The sequence below is a fragment of the Branchiostoma floridae genome, unplaced genomic scaffold (genome assembly GCF_000003815.2).
Source record: "Branchiostoma floridae strain S238N-H82 unplaced genomic scaffold, Bfl_VNyyK Sc7u5tJ_1417, whole genome shotgun sequence".
NCBI classification, from domain to species: Eukaryota; Metazoa; Chordata; class Leptocardii; order Amphioxiformes; family Branchiostomatidae; genus Branchiostoma; species Branchiostoma floridae.
In genome coordinates this window covers 2,222-29,501 of record NW_023365713.1, presented here as the reverse complement: position 1 = coordinate 29,501, position 27,280 = coordinate 2,222, and the positions used below count along the sequence as shown (strand labels likewise).

The window sequence follows — 27,280 nt, the reverse complement described above, 5'->3', positions numbered from 1 at the left end:
TTGCGTTTCGTGGAACTCTAGTTTGATATCATTATTACATATACTGTCATTTTGCTACAGACTTTAAAACATAGCGAATTGCACCTACAATGATTTGATATATAATATGAATATGATATAAATAAACAGGGTAAATCCCTTAACTGTAGAGCAAAACGGAATGATGCTTTCATAAGATGAAAATCAAATGCATCTTCGTTCTGGATGTCATCATGCAGTAAATGCTTATCCCTATAATACAAAATTTCAGTGTGATCAATTCAATTAAGGGTTGGCGTTTACCAAGATATTGTCGAATTTGTAACGATATGAGAAGGCCCATACGTTTGCTTAGGTTACAAATGTTTTTACAAATGGTATCACATCGTCCTGGGTATGGTTTACGGGGCCTTGTCATCCTAGCAACCAATAAAATTCAAACTATATATAAGATGGTTTTCTAAATCTATTTGTGGAACGGCTAGTGATTTATCGGGATCTAGATGTTAATAGATCCTGATAAACGATTAGAAATGGTTTTATAGTATTCACTTACATTCACGGTAGCACATATGCAGTCCTTGTCATCACTGTATTCAATAAATGTAATTTTTTTGGTAACCTGATATTTACAGTCCTACAGTTTTACTTATAGTGATATAACAGGATCCAGATGTTTGTAATACAGAAGGTTACAAATGCTTTGTACAATATGCGACTATACCCTGTATGTCAAGCATTCGGCCCCTGCCATCCTAGTATACAATCAATTGCTTAGCTATGTAAACATGATATTTTCAGATGTATTGAATGGATATTTTTTTTGCTCCAAGAAGAGCAAACGCACCATACTTTTTACTGAATGTACCAATGGCGATTTTCACCCTACCACCATTACTTTTTTTTTGCTGCTTAAAATGCTACTTGTAAGATTTATTCGTGCTTTAAAACAATCCCGAATAAATCAATCGTTGATGAAACAATCATGACACAACTCGGAAGATTTGTGACTTTGACCTTAAGCTCTTTATTGGCATTTAAAGGAAAAATAAGCAAGCAAGCAGTTGCAGTTTCTTGTGGTTGCCTTCGTAGCGTTGCGTCTTTGACTATTGCTGTAAGGTGAGTTTAGTTGCAAATGAGCAACTTTCTTGACTGTGTTTGCCCAGGTGGTTTGTTGTGTCTGTAACAAATCGGAACAGCATACATTATTAAGCAGAGAAAAATAGTCATAACAGGCAGAGAGTGAATACATAGAAAAGTCTTAAAAAATGGGATAGTATTTTTGAAATGACCTAGTGTCATCACGATACCATACTAGTAATGTTACATAATAATACTGGATTTTAGAATGCCGCAAGTTAAAATTTTATATCTAGAAAGAAAATTAAAAAAAATAATTTATAATGAATACTTGATTGGGTGTCACTTACTGCCCTTTAGCCATGGACGCTACCGAGGGAGCGCAGTTAACCTACGAACTTCAAGGCTAAAGCCCAGCCTGTGGTTTCCTAAGTGTTTAAGGTAAACGAACCTAAACATCGTATTTTCAAACAATACTACCCCCAAGTTTTATCTCTTTGCCACATTTTGTCGTGCATACCGTTGCTAGTCACAAGTGACCTGGTCCCAACTAGCACAGGTGAGCTCTTCCTGACTCCAGCGAGTATCGGGAGGGCAGGTGAACACAGCATCATGTCCCGCCTGGTGGCACTGCACGTACATGGAGCAGTCGTACGGGTGGGCGTGGAAGGTCCCATCGGGTAGATTCTCGCAGAGGTTAGCTGTAGCAAAGTTAATAATCAGTAGTTTACAATTAACCTTATATCTTTATTTAAGTCTATTGAGTCTTTCTGTATCTCCTTTCTTTCTTTTCTTAATTTCTTCCTCTTCCCGTATCTTTTACTAAAGCACAAAGTAAAATAAATAGAAATAGATGTTTTATCAATGATAAGTTTATGGCAAGTTCTTGCTCGAGAGCTAATTGCAAGTGACAAAAATGACAATGGTAAACAGTATAGTAAGCAACTACTCTAGTCTAAAGTCTAACGCTTAATTGTGTCGTATTAGGTTTTTCTTTTTCTGAGACAGAAGAAGACGAATCCCACCTTTTCAATGTGTGTTTTTTTCTGTTAAGAGTAGGGTTTTTTTTCTGTCTGTAAGTGTGGAAAGATTGGTCTGGAATTTTTTGGCCTCTTTAGATAGCTCTATGCTTTCTTGATCGTAGAAGGGACAGGTTGAAAAGAAATGTGTTTCGTCGTCCCAACGTCGACCCAACCCCACAAGTTTTCGTCAACGTACCGATGACATCTTCCAATGCTCTCTCACACGCATCCCCAGCCTCGGTGTCGTCACTGTTGGCCTGGTCAGGGTTGGGTGTGGAGACACAGTTGTCACACATGCTGCCAACTCCATCACCGTCCGAGTCGATCTGGTCTGGGTTGGGGATCAGAGGGCAGTTGTCCTGAAAGAACAGAAATATGTTAGAATGTGAACACCGCAATTTCCATACAAGGTTCATACAAGAAGTAATGGCTACTTTTACGGAGATCGAACTGCTTCGCCAAACATTGTATAATAAAAAGGACAAAATGCAGTCCCAAATGAAAATACCAGTCATTGTAAAAAGAATAGAACTCTCTCGATGATTTCCCACATACAGTCTGCAAGGCTCTTAACCAAATTACTTCAATTCCAAGAAGTGGTCAATTATGACGTTGTATTGAGCATGCTTGTTAAAATGGCTGTTACCTGGTCGTTCAGGACTCCATCACCGTCGATGTCCTCGTCACAAGCATCTCCTTTCCCATCACCATCCATGTCTGGTTGGTCAGGGTTGGGGACACCAGGGCAGTTGTCCTGGAAACAGCATTGCAACAACATACTAAACAAACTGGCTGAAACTTCTGGTTGAAAGTGTTACCCAGGGCGACATGGACTGGAACTACTCTCCAAGCAGGCTTGGCTTTGGCTTGTTAGGCGTTTTCATCGGGCTTTTTATTTTGCACCATTTTGTTGATGTCTCTTGACAAAAAAAACGGCAAAAAAACTGCGTGGGGAGCCTAACATCTTCTTGAAGAGTAGACTGAACCGTCATTATGCCAACCCTTCAAACACGGATGTGCTAGAATTTTTTTGTTCAGTTGTAAGTCCAATCAATTGAAGACCAAACGGCCTTATGTAATATCTTATCTAAACACAAGAGGTATATAGCCTTTTCGTCTCATTTATTGGTCTGAATATATAATCCACATATTTCTGGCGTGCATATGCTTCCATTACAGGTAACTTACAATGATACAGGTCTCATTCCCACACGAGATGGAGACATCAGAAAAGCCGTCCATGTCATCATCACGTCCACAGACCAGTCCATCACTGGAGCCTGCCCAGCCAGCGGCACACTGGAGGAATGTAGATAATACACAAAGAGTATAAAGTTTTATCTAATGTATCTTGTATTATCAGGTCAAATTGGGTATTGCAGATTTATGCAAAATATGCATGCAGTTAATGATAAACTGGTGTTCTTGATGTCCTTAGTATTTCAAATCTGATTGCGTTTCTTATTATCAACTAGTATGCATGAGATATGTCTAGTGGAGCCTATGTGATGTTGCAAGCAGGCATAATATATATTATACAATCTGGTTAAGCACAATGCAATAGGTAACACTTACCTTGCAGCGGAAACTTCCACTAACCAGATGACAGTCTGTGCAAGGTGCTTCGCCTCCAATACATTCTGGATGGGAGAAATGTACAATAAAATTTTAAGGCATGTTAAAGTATTGGCCATCTCTACCGAGAAGACAAAGTGATTCAATTGGTTTAATCAATAATTGTTTAATTTTTCAATGTCTTTGAGGTATATTGTGTACTTGTGCACTAGAATATACGGATTGGCTACATACGGGCCGTGCAGTCCATGATGTCCTTTGCCCCTCTGAAGACGGCGTTTGTCCCAGCAGGACAAGACTTGCAGGTAGACTGTCCCTCCTTGTCCTGGTACTCCTGGTAGTCACACTTCACACAGGAGGTGTTGTCAGCCGGCATGTAAGTTCCTCTTGGGCAGTCCACTTCGATTGACCAAAAAGAAGAACAATAAGTTGATGAAATATGAGCCTCGTTCTTGTAGTTGGCAGTGGTGAAAGCAAAGTTATGGCAAAAACTGGGTAACCAGAAAGTATACTAACGGCAGTAAGCTGACAAGTTCTCAATCACAGTCATTTGTCCATCTTGACAGTCCGCTTCGTATACTGGAGGCGAAGTCATCGCAAAAGATGCCCCTTCTGCCCTCTGGCCGTCAATGGTCATGCTGAAAAATACGTTGCCATAATTGGTTAAGAACAGACTGCAAAGATATCAATTTGCTGGGATATAAAGGAAACTTACCACAAATGGTCCAAATATTAGCGATGTAAAGGCTACCACGTAGAATACAAAAAAAAATACCTGAATTCTCCAAAGTTGATCTTGTCTTCAATTTCGTAGGTAGTGTCTCCAAGTAGGAACATGAGGTCAGACTGATCGGCTTCAGTGATCTGGTCAGGTGGCAATGTGCTAACAGCGACGACATCAAACTCCACAACGAAGCCACGGCCAGATCGGGCGTTCTTGGCTGCTGTTGATGAGCGAACAGACTCCCCACAGGCGACGTTGATGTTTTCGATGTTGCACCTTCCTGATCCCGACGTTGCTGCTCCGCCGAGGGTGTTGAAAAGGCGGTCGAACATCTGGATGATGTTTGCAATATTGCTCTGACAGTCTCCGTCGTAGTAGAAATCTACTTCGCTTTTCATTCGAGGAAACCCCTGACGATATGTCCCTGAAGAACAGTAGTATGACTGGCGCATGAATATGCATCGACAAAAGCTGTAAGTGCAGACATTAGAATTCATAGGCAATATGGGATTTTGTCTTTGAAAAATTTACTTTGAAAAAAATATGTATATTAAAAATACGGCAATTCAGTGAAAGACTGGCAATACCAGTTGATTGATATTAGAAAAATCAAAATTGAACGTGGAAGTTTTGCAAAGATCGTGTTTTACCACGACGTTCTTGTTTTCCTACGGTTTGTATGACACAAAACATTTTTCATACATGTATTCTCTCATATTCTAAGAATTTACTGTTCTTCGTAAAATAGTGTTAAAAGGCTTTTTTTGTCAGATACAGTAGAAGCCAGTTTATTGCACAACAGATTAACGCACACTTCTGTTAACTGCACTAAATATACAAACCCCAAACCGGTGCGGTCCAGTTAGATAACTTCGCAGTATTGCAACAGCCGGATAATGGCACGAAATTCACTGGCAAATAGGACGTGCAATTAAGCGGCTTTTACTGTAAAATCAAGTTAAAGTTGTTAAATAATACTTAGCAATAGACTAACAAAGGTTTTTATGGGGCATTTGCGGTAAAAAAAATCACTCACGAGAACAATCTGGCCACGGAGCATCTTCGCTCAGTCTACCGGCGCAGCCTGATCGTCCGACCTCGTGCCAGTTGCCCGCCTCGTCACAGCTGTAACCGTCCGCAGGTCGGCAGGCGAAGTCGTGTTGGGCCTCACAGGTGACCGTGCAGAATTTCCCGCCGGTTGAAACATCAGCACACGTGGCCGACCCGTGCTCAGGTGGTTCATAGTCCTCACTGCATGGAGCTGGATAGATTCGTAGAAAATATGCCATTATTATCAAAGTGCAAGAACATTTAAGTGTATTGTTCTTATTACTTTTGTGTTACAGTGACGCTTACTTCAAACCTACAGTTCTATGGCCGCATCTACGGCAATTACTTTGAAATTCGTATTGGGGTCATCTGAGTGGCGCCGAATGGCAGCCAATGAAGAACCTTGCGGCATTCTTATTGAGATCACTTGAGTTAGCATTGAATTGCCAGCCGCTCTAAACACTTCGCTTGTGATTTAGCCCCGCTATTGTAAGCTCCTGGTAATTCAGCCCCTGGTTGCGAAGAGAGTAGCTGGTATACCAAATAACAATAACAAACAGACTCCGGATATCAGTATGCTGAGATTTAAACAGAGCGTAAGTCATAATCAACATATTATATTGTGGTTATTTATTTAGCATAGTCAGAATGCGTAAATATAGAAACATGTTAAATGCCTTACCGAATTCACAGTTGTCGCCCTTGAATCCGCGTGCACATTCGCAAGTGTAGTTTCCACTTCCAGAAAGGCAGGTTGCTCCATTCTCACAAGGGTTAAACCGACAGTTATCAGCATCTATAGAAATAGAGGTTGTGAAATTATTTAAAACTAGAAAGGCCGACATTTGCTTGAGAGCAAATACAGCATATTTCAGCCATCTCCCTCATGCAACAATAGGCCTTGAGGTCGTTGACCCCTTTGGCCATTGGAAAATGACCAAAGAAATCCCAAATATATCATTTTAAAGTGGTCCATGCCAAAAATTATACATGGGTCATTTGAATAGATATCTAGAGCACCCCTTTACCAATTTACGGGTCATTAGGTTGTAAATCGAGGGAACAGGAGCCAAAAATGTCCAAATTTTGTCAAAAAAGGCCATAAAATCGCAAAATTAAGCATTTTGTTGTACCGTATGGGAAAACTTGTATTGAATTTATGTGCACATAATTAAAGGGCACTTTTATACAAAATTTCAGATCATTTGGTTGTAAAACGAGGCTACAGGAGCCACAAATGTCCTTTTTTGGTAAAAAAATGGCCAAAAATCGCAAAATTAAGCATTTTTTTCTACCGTATGGGAAAACTTTTATTGAATTTATGTGGACATAATTGAAGGGCACTTTTATACCAAATTTCAGATCATTTGGTTGTAAAACGAGGCTACAGGAGCCACAAATGTCCTTTTTTGGTCAAAAAATGGCCAAAAATCGCAAAATTAAGCATTTTGTTGTACCGTATGCCAAAACTGTTATTGAATCTAGGTGAGCATATGATCAAGGCACCTCTGTACCAAATTTCATGTCATTCGGCTGTAATACCAGGGTACAGGAGCCCGAAATATACATAAAAATTGACAAAAACCTCAATAAAATCATTTTAAGGCAGATATGAAAAAAATGAAAAAAACACCTGGGGGTATTGGCTTACTCTACCTTTGTGCCAAATTTCGGTCAAAAAATGGCGGAATTGATTCGATTTGAAGATTTGACAGGAGAAAGAAGAAAGAAAGAAAGAAACATTACGAATACAATATATTTCACCATACCTATGGTATGGCTGAAATATAAAAAAAAATACATATCGGAAAATTCTCAAATTTGTTACAATTTAGTGACATACAGCTACAGCTAAAAGATAACCAATGTGAACTTTTTCCATTCAATTTTGCAGAGGTACGTATGTACGTACCAACACATGAGAAGCCATCAGCTCCTAGTTCGTTCCCGTTTCTACAAGAACAGCGGTAACTCCCAAACATGTCCGTACAGATGTGATCACATGGACCTCTTCCCGAGTTGTCGAGGCACTCATCAACATCTAAAAAAAAATGTCAGCATAAAAGCACACCAAGAAGAAAGCAAGGATATATGAAAACAATAAGTACCTGATGTATTGAAAATGATTTATTCGGATCGGTTGGTGTAATATCAATTGTATTTTCGTTGTTCCCCTTGATATCAAGTGCTACTGGTATAAATACGTTTTTAAAGCTCCCGAGTCGAAATGATATTTGTTAATGATGATTTGGAACTTAACGTCCTGTTTAAAAGAAGTGCATGGCCTCGTCATGCATATCAAACCGAACATGGCACCCCGATCTCCCAATGGTTGGAATAAGGGGTGGGTACCGGTACAGAAAATCCAGGTACAGTTACAGTTCAGGTCCAGAGGATCAGGTCCGGATCGAGGTCCGGAACTGAACCTGGACCTAGTTGTCAGTGAATCCAAACAAGGCAGCTTAGGTAGGCCTGTGCATAATCGGGCCTAAAGGTAGAAATAAAAAAAAAATTATAGAAACACTTTTACGTTTAGATTAATCTTACCCTGTATAACTCTCTGGCATACCTTTGCACCCGTGCTGATCGTCCTTCAGCTCAAATCCAATTTTGCACCAGCAGCGATAGCTTCCTGGTAAATTTCGGCAGATCCCGTTGTGAGGGTCACAAGGACCCTGTCCATCGTTGATGTCGCATTCATTTACATCTGGAATTGAAACAATGATGTAAAATATTCAAAACTTGAATAGGAAAAATAAAATGGCGGTGTACATCCGGCTTAACTATCAACATGCATCATCAAATCTATCACTGCCATGTTATTATTCGAAACTTTACCAGACATGTCTCAGAAATCCTAAGGGACGAACGATTCGAATACATGTGAAAAGTGTTTTTAAAGGTCATGAAATACGGTCTTTGACTTTGACAGAATTTCGTAATATGCTGGACCTGTTATACTTTTTCGGGCACTCACAAAGATAATAATTAATCTACCTGTTTCGCAGTTGACACCTGTCCATTCTGGGCCACAGTCACATCTGTACCCGTTATTCAGATTCTGACAGGATCCACCATTTCGACATGGATTACTTGCACATCCGGTGACTTAAAAACAATAGTTTACAGTTTACATGAAATGTAATGCGCTGAGCTGTAATAATGGGCAATGTTAGAGAAGTCCTGAATGTGAGACAGGGGTATAATTGCCCATATTTATATAGACATGCAAATGATAAATTCTAACATGATAACTTAAGTGTAATAAGGGCTTCAAATATAAGACAAAACACGTCGTTAATTACGTCGATGAAGGTTAGACATCCAGGTAATAAGATTATTATTTAACATTTGAGTCATGTAGTCTTAAAGTGACTTACTCTAAAACGCAACTAGTTGTTCCGATTAGTGTCCTGTATCTGTCACCTACGTTTGGTTTCGATACATAAAACGTCCAACCAATCATGAACAAACACAATGAAACACTAAGTTAATGATACAAAAATTTCATTTAGAGCATTGCAATATCATCATACCGCATGTCACACTTGGGTTTTTTGGGTATCGGTAACCTCCATAGCAGATATAGCTCCTGTCAGAAGACGACGTCAGTTGGTATCCTGGGTAGCACCGTGGGTACCCAAGGGTGTTGTGACTCGTTCCGCCGCTGTAGTATCCATACCTGGGTGCTGATGGTTGAGTACACGTCCTTGCTGCAATAACAATTTGATTGAGGTCAAGGGTGATGAACTATGGTACCGATTCTTCCTGACCTCTGACGCACGTCGGGGAGTCCAATTTAGGACTATATCTGTGTGATATTATGCCTTGGTAGGTTTATTGTAATTTTGTCCTGTAGATTGGACTTTTGCTTAACTATTGCTCAGCTAGACCTATCTACATCTCGTGCGACAAACAAGCTTTTCTGTTTTTTATATTTCAGCCATACCATAGGTATGGTGAAATATATTGTATTCGTAATGTTTCTTTCTTTCTTTCTTTCTCCTGTCAAATTTTCAAAGCGATTCATCTCCGCCGTTCCTTGACCAAATGACTTGGAATTTGGCACAAGGGTAGAGTGGGCTAATACCCAAATGTGTTTTTTTCATTTTTTTCATATCTGCTCCTTAAATGATTTTATTGAGGTTTTATTGCAACTTTTCGACCAAAGCTGTATAATTTGTCCCCCTGTACCATGGTATTACATCCAAATGACCTGAAATTTGGGACAGAGGTGCCCTAGATACTTATTCAAAGGATCCATGTATAATATTTGGTATAAATCACTTCAAAATGGCTCCTTAAGGAGGTTTTTGTGGGAGAGTTTTGGATATGTAAGGTTGAAGTGCCGAGGTCAACGACCTCTAGGTCATTCTGGTGTGTCAGGGCCACAGGTGTGTCAGGTAGATCCAATTATCTACCTACCTACCTAGTCCATAGACATCCAGGTGGTTGGAGGACAAGGTAAATCCAATTAATGACCAGCCAATGAGCGAGCTCATTTTGCTGGAAGAGTCCATTGTTGGACAGGGGGTGTTTTTTAAAATTTACTTTTAGACTTTGGTGATAATGCCATTGTTTTTTTAGCGGAAGTGTTTTTTCACTGAACCACTTGACATAAGACTACTACTGGGACAGTCCATTTTTGCACATAGGGGGGATTTAAAAAAAAATCAGTTTTGGACATGGGTGATGATTCCGAATTCCATTTGTTGAATGGAAGTTGACCCCCACCTGAAGACTGAACATGAGGAGGATTTGGCAGCCAATCAGCAAGTCTGGTGTTATCTGGAAGAGTCCATTCATGCACGGGGGACTTTTTTAAAATTCAGTTTTGGACTGGGTTGCTTATTATACAAAAGGCAATGTACTGTGAGTATTTCTGGACTTGTCTATTGTGCAATTTTAAACAGGGTGTGCTGGGAGATTCCATTCTTCGACGAAGGGAGTATTTTTCTAAATTCATTTTGTGGACTTTGGTGATTATGTCGATGTCCTATTTTAGCTGATGTATTTTTGGATCGCTCCACTTTACATAGGGGTATAACAGGCAGAGTCGATTCTTGCACAGAGGTTTTTTTTTTTCAAATATGGTTTTGGACGGCTGATGATTCAAAATTCTGTTTCTTAGCGGAAGTGTTTTTGGAGTCGTCTATTATACCTTTCTACATGGGGTGCACTAGAAGAGTCCATTCTTGACGGGGGTTTTGTAAGATTCATTTTTGCTCATAAGTGTGATTAGTAGTTAGAAGTCATTTTAAGCAGAAGTGTTCCATTTTTGCACATGGGTGATTTTGGAACAGTCTATCGTTACATGAGGAGGGAGATGGCTGAAATATGCTGTATTTGCTCCCAAGCAAATGTCGGCCTTTCTAGTGTTGTTTGCTGTTTTACCAAAACAGTTTTTCTTGGTAAAATTTCTGACACCACCTTACAGGTTATTTGAATATTACGTAATTCGTAAAATTATGACTTAGAAGACAACACAATATTATATATATAAGAAAATGTAAGAAAATTCGTTCTTTATCTCTGGAATTCGCTGAGAATCTTTAGAACCCCGCTAAGCATATCACTGCACTTGCGGCACCGGTGCAGGGTTCGAAAGATACGAATTCTAGAGATAAAGAACGAATTTCCTTTTTTGTCTAAGGCAAAATTTCAAGATAAAAATTTAAAAAAATCGGCAAAAAGCAACACGACCGCAGTGAACGAACCCCGCAATGGAGCACCAGTGCCCCAAATGCAGTGAGATACCACCTTGAATCATCAAAAATCACTAATAAGAAATGAAAATAAAGGCCGTATCTCACTGCATAGCATTACATTGTTGGAGGACAGGATGCTCGTGTAAAGCAGGGTGCGTCTAAAAGAGACGGGACTTAAGCATTAGCAGGACTCTGCATTAGCGGATCCGATTTTCTTATAAATGGCGTGTAGTAAAAGCTCCATATCAACGAGTGCCGTGCTGCTTTCTTCGTACTGGTGTTTTCGTTTTTGTCATGAGCATACATGCAGCTGTAATGCATGCAAAAATGCAGTAGAACATCTGTCACAACTATACGTGCCCTGCTATACACGTGCATCAACCGCATGTCAGAAACTGGACACTCCTTCCCACCAGCAACTAAGCGGCCGCTTCCGCTTTGACCAAATTTATAACGCCCTTTTATCCTTCTTCAAATGACAGAACCCAGGAAATGTAGCCTACACAAAGAAGGCAGCGCATTATTTTAGCCTGTTCTAAAATGAATTCAGGGGGAAAAGGCTAAACCGAAGTCAGTTGTGAGTCGGTATTATCAGCTGAATAGCGGCGGCGCCTAGTTCTGTCCTACTGTTTTAAGGCGTCGGCGTCGTTCGAAACAGAGCCATGATCGAATTTAACAAAGAGCCGTGCTTCAGGATCGGTTCATTATGACCAAGATGATGTTTATTTTTTAGTTTTTTTGGCGAGTATCTCTCGGGTCTAACATCTTAGCGAAATATTTTGTGCCCTAAGCTTTCAGGTTTTGTCCGCCTTCGCCATATGCGATCGTTAAATTTTCAACCCACCTGAGACAAAATTGATTTCGTGTTGACCTGGGTATAAGGGTCGTCCCCAGTAGGGCAGGAAGTAGTGGTCTCCGTTGTAAATCACTCTTACCTTCCGAGAAAAGAACAATGATTATGGAACTAACCAGGGTTAAATTTCTAAACGCATTGTGCTTGAAAAATGCATTTATACAGATACAGATATAGATATACATGTAGATAAGGATGAAAAGATAGACAGAAAGGGAAGAAATTTAGAGAGAGAGAGTAAGCGGTATTGCAGGATTCTGACGATTTTAACGTTTGTGAACATTATTTGAATAATCGAGGAATAGATTTTTCTTGTCATAAAGATAAAAAGTGACATATGTATTAATCGTAATGTCTATAACCCGATAGAGTTACATATGATATGCCACACAAAGTATACCCAATCAACCCTCCAATCCGAATGCCAAAAGTGCTGTTCACGGGTGATTCCCAAATACACACTCCTCAAGACGCCGTTAAGATTGGCACAGGAAACTGTGTCGACACTGAAATATAGTAAGTTGTAGGTTGTGAATTAAAAGTTCAAATACATAAACTTTAAGCATGCCTTGTGTACCAAGTGTAGTGTTTTCTTTTTAATTCTGGCCATGGTTTCCTACAGTATTCCTTTTTTGGATGATATCCTTAACCTTTATGTATACATATTTTCGTATTCTGCTTTTCAATTTTACTTATGTTTTGTCTGGTGTCACCCATAAAAACAACTGTGTTTCGCTAATCTATATATATCTTAGATACTTAATTCCATTGCGCATTTGCTGGGAGACCTCGATCCCGGTCTTCTTTGATTAGATGCTCTTAGAAGCACATGCCCTCAACCTACATACGAGTACACTAGCAAGTATCATCTCATTAGCTCTGTGAAGGCTCACATTCCATGATGGTATTGCGGTTGTGCCTGTGCGTTCGTAGCTATAACTCAGATGATGGTAGGTTAATTTCGGGCACCTTAGAAGCATTTCTAGATAAGGCCACACTGATTTAATTTTATGGATGACATCTGCGCGCCTGATAAACCCCAGTGTAGATTGTTTTCAGGTCATTACATGGTAAGTTAAATCTAAGTCTTTTAAGGAGACACAGTCTCTTAGAGGCATTTCCTGCCATGCTGAATTTAGAACTGCTAGGGCATTATTGTGGAAGGAAAACTGATTTGCACTGTCTATATTTACACGACTCCATCAGGACATTGTCCTCAATCATCAACTACAGTAATTGAAGTTTAACAATTACTTGAAAAATACTTACTGTCCTGGTCGGCAACGATTGTGCCAAGAACCGCAAGTAAAATCACAAAGGAATGTTCTTTGTGACCCATCCGACTGTACTACAGTTAGCCGTAGATCAATCTGTGTTTCCCGGCCGAACCACCAATGATAGCTGTTTCCTGTTTGGATGTGCACTGTAGATGCTACGGGTCGATGAACAAAAATGTTAAGTCACAATTTACTTGAGGATAAATGATATTCAACGGAAGAAACTTAGTATTCAGCCCGTTTTGAGTGCCTTTTACCTATCTTCAATTGTTGTTCTTGATTCATGAAATACTGCCTCGTAGAAAATACTGGCGCATTCTTATTGAAATATGCAAAATTTGAACGCCAGTTAAAAAGAATCATGTATTATTTATGGTTTTTGAAAAAAATGCATCACACCATTAGTATTCAGTTGATGGGTTCGAAGAAATTATAGCCCCTGGTGGAGTTTTACCCCCTGAAGTGGCTGTTGAGGGGACATGAAATATTTATAAAATCAGCCCAAACCGCACTGCACAGTCAGTTCCGAGGATTTTGTCGGGTTGATAAAGCCAGTCCTTCTAATGAGTCAAATCACATTGCAAATGCTACTTCTTTTGTACGCTGTGCATTGCTCGAAATACACTTTTCGGTCAACTTGACCTGGTGCAAGCTGAGCCAAAATAGTTTGAACAAAATTATTTACAGTAATGACTGTATCAAGCCTTACCGTTGGTTGATGTTTTCTTCGCTATTTACTAGATATGAAGTACGCTACATTACTACTTACCTAAGACATTTACCTACAAAATTAGCTAAGATTGCCCAAAAAAAGTTTTTCGGGAACAAAATTGCAAGGAGAACGACTGTAATATTATAAGAACATTTTAACGTAAAAACATGTTATCAAAGACTACATGGTGGCACGCTCGGTTGCTATTTAAACCACTTTCTTCGTGGCCGTGGTCTTAATCGTGGCACAAATTTAAGCTGGAGTTCCGAATCATGCATTATTTTTCTATAAGAAAAAGACCTGGATAAACCATAATCACCATACTTATACTACAATATATCCTGTACAGTTATACACACAATGCAACTGTGCACTTAAATGTTAGGACATGCATTTCCGACTAATTTCTAATAGCCATTTTTGCAGTACATTTATCACGTTGCATAATACGTGATTTATGAAGTAATCAGACCTTGTTGATTTGGTTCAATGGATGACATCCGCGCTCGCATCAATTTTCGGCCGCTTCAAAAAAAATGTTTTTGACCACACAGTAAATTGTGCAAAGCAGCTGTAAAATGAGCACATATATGCCGTAGATTGAAACTAAGTATCAGAAAACATATAACTAATGCCATAGAATGAGAAAATAAAGTCAAAGAATGAAATGTGAAAGAACAGAAAAAAAACTATTGTTGGTAGGGGTAGGTACCATAGTACAGAATATTCAGGTCTCAATTTTTGGTATACCATACTTTGTGTTTTTAGTCCTACATGTATGTTCAACCTTCCTGACCACTTAGATTTCATACTTATTTTTTTGGCCAAACTTTTTGTTGTTCGCTCGCTCGCATCAGTTTTGGAGTTCCAAGAGGATGTCATCCATATGATCAAAGCAACATGGCCTAACAAAGAGATCGGCATTTTCGTAACTCAAAGTAAAATCCTTACCCCCGGTCGTTCCTCGGACTGTCATCAAAAGGACAAAAAGTGCCCCAAAGACCTGCAATTTAAGTAATTTAGTTATTCTTGTAGGCAACCCTATGGGGCTAATTGCTTATTCAGGCCCAAGTTTAATCAAATACTCAGATACAGGCCAAATAATTACAAAGTACCTTGCCAAGTGAGAACATTGCTGAATTGACCAAATCCCATGGCGTCAAAATAAGTGTAAGAAAATTTGACTTCTTACGTATAACAGCTTGCTCTGCCAAATATTCATGGTAGAAACGGGCATGGACTTGGTCTCGCCCTGTTCTACCTGCAATGCACGCTCGTTGCCTGTAGAGTAGGGCATATCATTATTCACTTCTAAAAACAGCTTCCACAATACAGAATTGACAAAACGCGTCCTTTATAACTATTCTAGCTGTTGAAGGCCAACTAGATAAGGAATGAGAAACAAGAGCATTGACCCTGACAGACACTTGATATATTTTATAAATATGCCTACAGTATGCTTGATGGATAGACACCAGATGTATCTGTCCAGGATTGATGTGATTTAAGCTATGAATGCTATAGAGTTAATCGTAGTTAACGAGTACTGCAATGGTTTTCATTGTGCCTCGAAATAAAGCTAAGCATCCACATACACTCATCCGAAGTGTAGGGCATACAAGAAAATACCACCGTACGGAAATTGCATGTGTGTCCATATATTCAACGTAAGTAAACAAATAATGGCAAAGGTAACACAATTGTAGTATATCGACCGCTTACTAGATATTTACCCATACCAAGTGCCAGATCTAGAGGTAGTAAACACTTAACTGTCCTTGGGAATTTCATAAAGCCATGAACTAGCCAATCTACAGCTGTTATTATTGATATGACAGATAAAGGAACTGCTGAAGTTTTAAGCAAACAGAAAACATTTCAACTATTAATAATTGTATGATGCAGATCAAATAAACCCTAGTCCTGGATATGAAGTAACTAAGAAAAAATTGTATCTAAGGATGCATGATAATATGAGTGTATGAGTATAGACATTTTAAGCGACAATGTTTAGACAGTGATTATATGATATAAAAGGTTCCAGATGTTTCCAATAAAACGACTTTTCATGTTATGCATTTGCGTTGTAGATATCAGACACGCGATCACTGAGTTCTTTGGATTCTTTTGACTACTGAAATCAAGAGTGGTGTTTGTAATAAAACTGCTACGTGACATGCAGCGATACAAAAGGTATCATATAAATCTATTGTCAATATAAAATATCACACACAATAACTGTGGCCAGGTATAAAAAGTTATAAACACCTAACCCACCCTTGCAAATTTCACAAAACCATGAAGTAGCCAATCTACAGCTGTTATTATTGATATGACAGATAAAGGAACTGCTGAAGTTTTATGCAAACAGAAAACATTTCAACTATTCACAGTGTCTACACCTGTTTACACTGTCTACACTGTGAATGATGAGAAGATAATTTTACAATAAAACTACAGCTAGATTAAGGCTGCTCGGAACAATTCTCAAAACCTTCCATAATGCCAGACCGTAACCTCTAGGTAAACCAAAACAATATTACCACCTCCCAGTCACCTAAGCTCATAGGAATCCCAAAGCTCACAATTTAGCGTCAAGGAAAATGCATGAGTTTAACTGTTAAGCACATTTGCAAGCCTACATAGCGTCATACAAGCTGGTTATATTGAAGGGCAGTTATACCAAGATTTCGAAACAGATATACACCGTGTGTAACTCTGACATTGAGGCCCCAAGGTATTTCGCAATGTAGTATTGAAATGAAGTTTAAAACAATGTAGCATTGAATTGATTCCATCCATACTCTTTCTGTGCAATTGGAGAACATGAATGACATGAAAAAAAACCTACTCTATTTTAACTTTTTTTCTGCGTAAAAATACATCAAGCAAGGTAACTATTTGCTCTCAACAAGTTTTGGAAATAATTTCCCAAGCTTAGCCTATGTGATATTTGGAAGGTGCATTTTAAGTAATTTGCACGCTACTATTACTTTACTAGCTTATGACAAAAAATGACATCAACGCTTAGCCAAAAAAATACTACTCTATTCTTGATTTTACCATATACAATAGTGCAAAAGAAGTTTTGCAGGATACAAGTCAGTTTTGAATTAATGTTCATCTAAATTACAGAAACAGAAGGTGTTCATTTAAAAATGGTAAATCAATGCAATGCTACCCATCATCTGAAAATGTATAAAGCGACAGAACATTGCTTACCTCAGTGTCTACCAGACGTAGCTGAAGACCGTATCGCGTGGCTCTCACCGAGCCTCCTGCTGATAGAGAAAACTTGCATTCTTATATACTCATCGCAAGTGTAGAGCATACAAGGAAATGCCACCGTACGGAAATAGTATGAGTGCCCACATCTTCAACGTAAGTATCAATACCAATAATAGCAGAGTTATTACATATATTTTATGTTCCCCATGTTTGAAGAAAACAATATTTACCGTGAACGAGAGGTGTAAGTTATAAACACTCAACGTGCCTTATGAATTTCATACATGTATGAAGTGGTCAGTCTTTAGCTGTTTTTGATAATGGGAGATGAAGGAACTGCTGAAGTCTCAAGCAAATAGAAAACACTTCAACTATTATTGGATGAAGGGATCAAATAAACCTTTGTCCATGATATCATGTATGTGGCCATTGGTATCCAAGGGTACCTTGGAATCCGGCGTTTGAGTATAGATATTTTCAATAGCTGTGTTTGTGTTTTTTATGGGATGTAAGAGGTTCCAGATGTTTCTAACAGGAAATAGCACAAGTGTTTTATGATATTCATTTACGTCAGAAGCATCATATTTGAAGGTTCTGAATTCTTTTGATCCCGCAAAATTCAACTCTTGATTATTGTAATAAACTGGAGTGTGTTGTGACAAATGCAGAGATACAAGAAGCTCTAGAAATCTAAAAAATTAATATATCATTAACTTTCATAGGGCATGCATTATGCGTATTTCCTTTATTCTAAGTACGTAGCCTTACCTCATATTATATAAACTTTAAAGTATCAAGCAAACAAAAACATTTCAACCATTATTGGATGATGCAGATCAAATGAACCTACGTCCTGGATATCAAGTATGTGGTCATTGGTATCCAAGCGTACCTTGGAATCCGGCGTTTCAGTATAGAAATTTTAATTAGCTGTGTTTATAAAGCTTTTAGGGGATATGGTAAGTTCCAGATGTTTCTAATATAAAATACCTAAGTGTTTTTATGATATCCATTATGCATATAAGAGGCCCCAGATGTTCCTTATTGAAAAAAGTAAGTGTTTTTATCAAACGTTAGTGAAATATATACCAACCTAATATTATATATTAAAAGTAACCTTTGAACTCACTAGTGGTGTTTGCACATCCTGCAGGGAACAAATTGTGATACTTGAGCCTCCATATGTTTTTCATGCACACAGAAATGGCAAAATAGAATAAGAAAACTTAACATTATATGTATAATTTCGTTTTCAAAACCTGGATATTGCTTGACTTTTTTTAAACTCCGAATTAGGGCGAATTGTAGCTTTTGATACTAATTACAAGTTAGCAACAATAATTCGAAATGAAGGAATTGAGCACATCCTGAAAAGTTGGTTTACAAGATATTGTGAAAATAATAGTTTTATAATTGTAATGACACCGATCTTTTTTCTTCATGAATCCATGCTCGATACCGTGTGGTATACGATTAGCTGCCTTTCTGTACGATATCAATAGTATGTCGTAGTATGTGGATAGAAATATAACAAAATCTACTTGGTCCATTCAATATGTTCTTCAAAGGTCATACGTATGTACAATTTTAAAACGCTAGTATGATATGCCATTGCCTTTGAGCAAAAAATTCAGTAAACTTTTCTTGGGTCATTCAATTTGATACTTGTGCAGTTCACATGTACAATGCTTCTAATAGAAGGGTAGTTATGGGTAAATGTACTTTTAGAACCATATTTATTTGCGTTAGTAACAACCTTGGATCTTAATGCACATTGCCTCCCTCGACGACGTGAAATGGTGGATTGCCGTGTAGAGCAATACAAGATGATAATTTCTGAAATTCATTATATACTTGCTCATCTTTCTTGAATGCCAACATATTCGGATAGAATTGATAATAAAAAATAGAATATTCCTTCTTTTTAGAGGTCTCAAACTGTTTATGTACAACTTTCATACTTTTTATATGCCCTGTATGAATGAGAATGACTTGGTAAATGTGCTCAAGACATTGATCCACGAATTTGAAATGACCCGAGTGATGTGGGATTCACGAAATAAGGCTTTTAGTGGATCACTTGTACTATTTGATTTCCTCTTTTGGCATCAAATATGTCATGAAAAAGTCCAATGCATAACACTTCTCTTTGTGTAAATGTCAGACCATACATAGAATTCAATATTTGAGCTCTGTTTACAAACACAGCACGAAAACAACTATTTAAGCAAAGTTTCAGAGATACGTATAAAGCCCTTAAAGGCGGAGAAATATTTCAGCAGATTTTAAGATCTATTAAAGGCATCGGAAACATACATCTGGCCTTTACGTAAACTTTCAGCGTTTGTAAATGTAACTTAATCTGTCGTGTTTGTTTACGTGAATTTTACATGTATTTTAGTCTGCCGAAAAGACAACTTAAATGTCTCAAAAAGTTATGAAAAAATAATCCGTTTTACTGTTTTACTACTATGGTGATATTTTCTGTCAAAACTGACAATTGCCGTTTCTCTGTTACAAAATACATGTTTACCAAACTTACCTCGGTTATGTCAAATATAATAAGCCTTTGTCTGGTGAAAGATAAAGCATCGCGTCATCTGTTTTATAACAGTGTCAAGATTTACAGTCAAAACTGACAATTGCGTTTTCTGGTACAAAATGTTATGTTAATACCTCAGCAAAGTCAAATACAACATTCTTCTGTGTTTTGTTTAGCTTTTCCGAAAACATATGACGTATTCAATCTTTCTGTGAGCGAGTTTTAATTCGAACAGGGTAGACCTCTCACGTTTAGCATATATGCGCTCCCTTACATTATATAAAATGTTGCGTTTTTCTGTTGAATATGCGGCATGTATCTCGAACCACCGTTTACGCAAAGAAGGAGAGACCTCCCCCGCTTAGCTTATAAGTTGCTAAGACGTATATGAAATGTTGCGTATTTCTGTAAAACATAAGGCATGTTTAATCATTGAATCCGCGCAGTTTAAGCGAACTAGGGGAGACCTCCCCCGCTTAGCTTATAAGTTGCTAAGACGTATATGAAATGTTGCGTATTTCTGTAAAACATCAGGCATGTTTAATCTTTGAATCCGCGCAGTTTAAGCGAACTAGGGGAGACCTCCCCCGTTTAGCTTATAAGTTGCTAAGACGTATATGAAATGTTAATGGGCATGGGGTGCACGCCGCTCCGTCTGTGGCTGTATCATGTGATAGAATGTATCCAATGGCAGAAAAGAGAGGGGGGTTCAAATTTACCGGTCATACGGCACGGACGGTTATTTTCCAGGCGTTCATTTGAAGAGAAGTATTGAAGAAAGTTTGGACCTGTTCTAACCCGCAAGTTGTGGCCGTGACACCGCTTTTACCGCCTAGGACCCCCGGTGACGGAATTTGACGCAAAGACAGGAGGTGGCTATCATTCTGTACAAGTTGTTGTTGTTGGAAATCGACACAGAATGGGAAATCGCGGCCCTTGTACCCTCCGGATTAATAGAAGCCGAGACTGCAAGCTGAACATGTTTCGCGTCTACATATTAAATCCAAGACCATCCAACAACACGAGTCATATCGGCCACTACTCTAGATCTTACCGGATTCTTATTCCCGTGGTGGCCAGATGGAACTGTGTGCTCTTTTGAACTTACGCCGAGACGCTTCGCCCGACACTGGAAATGGGACTGTGGACTTGGATACTGCACGGAATTGCAAAGCCGTTGTGATTGCTTCAACTGCCGACTACATCAGAATAAAAGGCCACAAATACCTAGTAGGCTGTAGCCTTTTTGTACTTTTCCATGTAATATTTTCTCGTAATTCAATAAAATTTCAAAGTTTCATCCATTGTATTTTCTTGCTTTAAAAATGTGTTTATGATTATTCTGCTAAAATGGGACTTATCCACACCTTATAATCACCTTAATACACACGTATATGAGACGTAGATAGGGAACTTTAAACATGTCTTAAGGGTGTTTTAGTATGTATTTATGACATCTTTTAGCTGCTAAAAAAATATAGACACATTAAATCCTCTTAATGCACACGTATATGAGACGTAAAGAGCCTTTAGATCAAATAAACGTGAAGTTTAAACATGTCTTAAGGGCGTTTTGATAGGTATTTATGGCAACTTTTCGCTGCTGAAAAGGCACCTAAACACATGTTATAATCCACTTAATGCACACGTATATGAGGCGTAAATAGGCTTTAGATCAAATGAACGTGAAGTTTAAACATGTCTTACGAGCGTTTTAATAAGTATTTATGGCAACTTTAAGCTGTTGAAAAGGCACCTAAACACACGTTATAATCCACTTAATGCACACGTATATGAGACGTAAAGAAGCTTTAGATCAAATAAACGTGAAGTTTAAACATGTCTTAAGGGCGTTTTAATAAGTTTTTATGGCAACTTTAAGCTGCTGAAAAGGCACCTAAACACACGTTATAATCCTCTTAATGCACACGTATATGAAACGTAAAGAAGTTTACGATCAAATAAACGTGAACATTAAACAAGTTTTAAGGGGGTTTTAAAAATCATTTACGACATCTTTAAGCTGCTGAAAGACAACTGGAAAACCGGAAAATAAGGACTAACACGGACCTACCAAAAGAGCACTTAAAGGCAATATTTACGTACTCGTATAAGTGGTGTATAGATCCGTAAAGAAGGAAAATACGTCAACATTACGTATGATTTCAGCACGCTTAAATACCGTTTTTCGTGCCGTGAAAGCTATTCTGGAACTTTCAGCAAAATAGTGTTCCCAATATATAATTTTAGAAGCGCGCACCTTCATGTTCCACAACGAGTTTATAAACACCGATACTAAAAATTTGACTTTTATGAAATCCTTAAAGTTAGAACCCCGTGGTTGCATATTACATAATCTAGGACGTAAATGTACTTCATGAAAACACTTTTTTATTTATTATTATTAACATCTGGAGCACATTGTGCCCATAAAAGCTTTATAAACACTACAGCCCAGCATATACGTCGAATTCCGAAGTATACTAGGATACCAATAGTCACATACTTGATATCCAGGACGTAGGTGCATTTGATCTGCATCAGCCAATAATAGTTGAAATGTTTTCTATTTGCTTGACATTTCATTAGTTTATTTTTTATCATTAAAAACAGGTGTATATTGACTGACTGGCCACTAGATGAATAAATGAAATTCGTAAAGTATTTGCAACATCAAACACTCGGTCAATATTGTTTTTTCCCAATGGGGAACATAATAAAAATGTATCAACTCTGCTATCATATGGATACTTATAGCTACACGTGTCATTTTCGTCCTATGACATTTCCTTGTGTGATCTACTCTTGAATGAGAAGGCTTAGTTAGAGCCACACGACACAGTCTTCAGTCTGTCGGGAAGTGAGGTAAGAAAAGTTCTGTCATTCAATACATTTTCAGACCTTGATGGTAGATAAAAGTTGCATTGGTTTACTATTAATTTAAAATATATAATTTTGTTATAAAAATTGAGAAAATATTAATTCTGAAACATATAACCAGCAAACCTTGTTACGCTGTTGTTTTATGGTGAAAAAGGAAGCATATGGCCGGTTACTTTGTGGAACGTTTGTTATAAATTTGTGTTTGTCACAAGCACATAAAGAATAGACGAAATACCTTCGCACATATTTTAAATTAGCTGATAATACATTGTAAACGAACAAGACTGTACTATCTACATGCAGAACAAGTATCAAGGTACGAATGTAAAATGTCACGTGTAATGTAGAATCTATGCCAGCATGGTTGTAGTTGAAGACTTGTTAGTATTTTTTTTTCTCTTCTCGTGTCCAATATCTTGGTTCAGTTGACATTTAAAAGTTCAATGTACACGCAGTTTATTTCGTGAAAATTTTGAGCTTGCCAAAAACTTAGCCTTTGGATGGTACACAAACCTATTGTGGAACGTGTAACGATATGGCACAATCCAGATGTTACAAAGTACAAGAGGTTCCACACCCTTTCATAATATGTACCTACGTCCTGTATATAAAGTATGAAACCACTTTCGTCCTAATTTACCACGGAATTTCTAATTTTGAACATGGATGTTCTAACTAGTGATGTTTGCAATTCGTTCAAAATTGGTAGCGATGAAAGAGGCCACATCTGTTTTGGGTTGGTGTAGACGGAAATGTTTGTCAAACTTAAACGTACATGGACTGATATTTCCTTATCAACATATGCTTCACACTGAATTTATATATAGAACTATTGCGTTTGCAGCAGTAGAAGGTCCAGGGAGAACCAAGCGGAGCATACATCAGAAAACCTGCAAAGAGGTGAGTCTTGTAGTTGTCGTATGCTTGACAGCTTGTATTTATCACCAAAGTGTAAAGTATTTTGATGTCAAAATGATAATAACAGGTATGTTGCTTTTTCGCCCTATACCTATCATTGTAGATGTTGGTTAATGCATATCTAGATTTTTTTCAACCTTTATTTAACCTTTAATGATAATAAGTTTGGACTTAGGGACGATTCCTTAACAGATTAAAATATTCACATAGTAATGTAATATAATCATGATTCATGATCGTACACTACAACATAAGTTGCTTCCAGGTGAGGAACATCGCAAACCATGAAGGCTTCCTTGCTCTTGTCCACCGTCTTCTCTCTGCTGGTTCCCACATTGGGTAAAGCCATTTTGTATCTCTTGAAATTTATCTAGCAATGCTGCTATGCACTAACATTAAATCGTAAATGGTGATAGTGGGACAAACTGTCAAAAATTTCTAATTGGTAGTCACATCATGTTACATATAAGTGTTCTTTATTCTGGTGAAATTGACTCAACTTAGTCTGTTTTCAGCCTCGTATATTTTGGATTCTTGCGTCATTAGTTACTTATAGTGCAAATGATATGGTACTTGGTATGGGGACAGCTTTGGCAAAGATAAGGGGGGATGTAACCCGAAATAGTCCGTCTTGGATGGGTTTCAAATTCAGAATATTCCATTTTGAAAGTTGGGTTATGTTGGGATAGTTTTTTTTTGCAAAATGTTGATATTGAACATTCCGCTTTCGCAAGGGAAAATATACACAGTATCCTCTCACAAATATGGCTTTTCTGACTTTATTTGATCCTATAGCACAGGCATTTTATTTATTTCACTCCGAGCTATGGGTGTTTTAATTAGTTTTTTTTTCCTCTTGTATTGTTGGGAGAAACGACTTACACTTTTCCCCTAACATTTCTTAGGGTGGAGCAGGCAAAATATACATCTTACGCTTGGCCCCTGTGTTCTAATATTTATTCCAAATATTTACTATCACCTGAAATTTGCTATACGGGACCTTTGAGCACATTGTCAAGGCCCTTTAATAAATTTGATGTTGTTTTTGCGTACACAAACTTATAATCACCATTTGGGGAATCCGATTTTGTCTTCTTTTGAACTCAAGATGTTTGGGTCCCAAGACAGAAAATGATTAGAAAAAAGTTTTAATCAGTCATAATCACTCGTTCATTTATTCTTTCAATCATTCATTCATTTATTCATATTTATACATGCTATGTTATGTTTGTGCCATCAGGTACCGGTTGCCAAACAGTCCGCATTTCTGGGTCGACCTCGTACCAAACCACCCGAATGACAACCTACACCATGACGGCTCAGACTCACGATGGTCGCCCGGTGTATCAGTCCTCACGTAGGGACTACCTGTACTACGACGCATCGTTCAGAGACTGGAATGTTGGTCCCATCGTGGGGAGTGATACTGTGGGGATGTACCTTCGGGACACTAGCATGTACCCTGACGACACGTCCGGTACATGGTTTCTCTCCCATGGCCACACCGGGTTCCAGCCAAACAGTGCTGTGAGTGTTTCTTGCTCACCAAGTAAGTACACGAATTTTCTAGCAAACCATGTATAATGTTTAACTATCAACTACTTGACATTACAATGACAATGACATTCTTGGTTCTTTTAATCAAACAGTGCTGTAAGGCAAATTCAGAATTTATAAATCAACTGAATAGCGTTGATGTCTAGATGATTATTAGGAGACGGTAAATTATCCAGGTCAGTGTATTCCTTTTTTGTTGCAAACAATAGAAAAGATCAATATTCGCACAACTAAAACTTGCAATAACTTGGAATCGACCAAGTTATACATGGATTAGGTCAGTAAAAAAATAAATCTACCCAAAACACATGAAAAATGTAGGTCTTGGGACCGGAAAGTTTATTTTACGATAAAACTATCCCATGCAAACTAAATAAACCTCGGCAAAGAACGCCCTCCCTTGTACGTCGATGATATCATCTCCTTTATAATGCACGCATCTGATGACAGAGCGAGGGGACATCCACTACACATATGTAGATCACATAGATTTTGATTTAGCTTGGTATATATCTGATACATAGCTTGACGTACAGTCTTTAAAAATTCCATTACCAAATTGTACATGACAAAAAAGTGTGCGGCGTTATTAAGGATCGATATGTACCAGAATGCATGCGCGATTTTAACCTATTTGAATAACAGGAAGTTGGCCATAAAAATATTAGCTGACCGTAGTCGCACATTTTGACACTTGTTGGCAAACAAAATTCTTCTCGGGTTTTACCAATAGGTTACGTCATCAATTCCTGTGATCTCGTGGCTACTGCCATCACAGACAGCGGCTTGTATCGACACCGATGGAAACAATTCACGGTTCCTGGGTCGCCCTTCACGTTTGAAGTTAGAGCCGGAAGTGACGTACACATTGCTTTATCGCCCCATAACCGTGACTCCGACCCAATGTACGAAATCGTTATTGGTGGTTGGCGCAATCAATGGTCAGCCATCCGCCGAAAGAAGCAAGGAACCAGCATGGTGGAAGTGAGGACACCAGGTAATGTTATTACATTTTTTTCTATGGAAAAAAGTGGTATCCAGTAGTCTGATGGAATTATAAATATCGCTTTGCTTGATAGATAACTGCTCTGTGACATATAAAACATAAAAACGTACCATTCCGTATTGAAGAAATGAAAGGAAGAAACCACTCGTGTGATTGTCGTAGGACCTAAATCTAAGGAAATTCTTCGGATAGTAGTGCATGCGTCGTACAAAAATATGTCTTAGATCCATGTTTGTGGTTCGTTCTGTCCAATGAGGTTTTTACTTCCTTGGTTCCGTCACAGCCTGTTTGCAATCCTTCGATATCAAATCTTACGTCGACCTACAACAAATATGTGACCTCACCGTACCACAAAACAAAGCTTTGTCCAGTTGGTGAAGCTAGCTAACTAACATTATTTCGTGAATTGACTTGGACTAATAAGGATAACATAGTTAAACGGCATTGTCTCTCTTACATCCAGGCATTCTTTCGTCATCATCGTACAGAGGCTTTTGGGTAAAATGGTCTTCAGGGGGAACAATAACTGTCGGCAAGTTTGGACACTCTGACTGGATCATGCGGTGGACAGATCCTAACCCGGTTGACATCCAATATTTCGGGTACACAACCGGTTTCGGATACGGTGGATCCTGGAAGTTTTGCGGTAATTAGGAAAATATAGACTGTGTAAGAATAATTGGTAAACTGGCCATGTAAAGAAATACTTTTCAAATTTCTTAATCCCAATCAGCTGATTGTCGTTTCAAGGCAGATGAAGATATATTAGTCGAGAAAAATTGATAAACAAAGCAGATTAATTTTATAGCTTTCAGATTTATATTCTTTATTGTAAAACAAATTTGAAGGTCCGGTGCGAATAGGTCGTTGACATATGCTTGAGCAATATTCTTGAGTGGGTCATTTACAAAATGGATTATTTCGTTTTGTGAAGCTGGTTTTGAAAATAAAAATGCTTTGGAAGAAGACTAAAAAAATCTAAAAAATGTAATTTGAATGTTTTGGCAGAAATGCCTGTTAATCTTAATTATTATGGATCTAATCAATTTTTTTATTTTCACCAAGACTACAACGAGTGTTCCAGCAACAACGGGGGCTGTGATCATAACTGTCGGAACACTGTCGGGGACTACATTTGTACCTGTCGGACCGGGTACCAACTGTCT

The 27,280-nt window shown here is 38.2% G+C and overlaps 1 protein-coding gene across 1 annotated transcript; it reads right to left on the bottom strand.

Annotated features, from left to right (window-relative positions):
- Positions 1-1,584: 1,584 nt before the first annotated feature.
- LOC118407520 (neurogenic locus notch homolog protein 1-like) lies at positions 1,585-23,900 on the bottom strand. The gene is made up of 14 exons (XM_035807999.1): positions 23,835-23,900; positions 8,428-8,491; positions 8,000-8,137; positions 7,343-7,471; positions 6,113-6,226; positions 5,417-5,641; positions 4,432-4,804; positions 4,173-4,294; positions 3,891-4,055; positions 3,657-3,721; positions 3,270-3,380; positions 2,728-2,835; positions 2,278-2,440; positions 1,585-1,760 (listed from the first exon to the last, which is right to left on the bottom strand). The coding sequence occupies exons 1-14, from the start codon at positions 23,898-23,900 to the stop codon at positions 1,585-1,587; spliced, it is 2,019 nt and encodes a 672-aa protein (XP_035663892.1).
- Between the last annotated feature and the right edge of the window lie 3,380 nt (positions 23,901-27,280).

Coding starts and splice junctions, on each gene's coding strand:
- LOC118407520 (XM_035807999.1), bottom strand. CDS start 23,900: ATGGCTTTACCCAATGTGGGAACCAGCAGAGAGAAGACGGTGGACAAG. Junction 8,138..8,427: donor AGGTGTCAACTGCGAAACAG/GTAGATTAATTA, acceptor TTTCAATTCCAG/ATGTAAATGAATGCGACATC. Junction 4,295..4,431: donor ATCAACTTTGGAGAATTCAG/GTATTTTTTTTT, acceptor CGTATTTTTCAG/CATGACCATTGACGGCCAGA.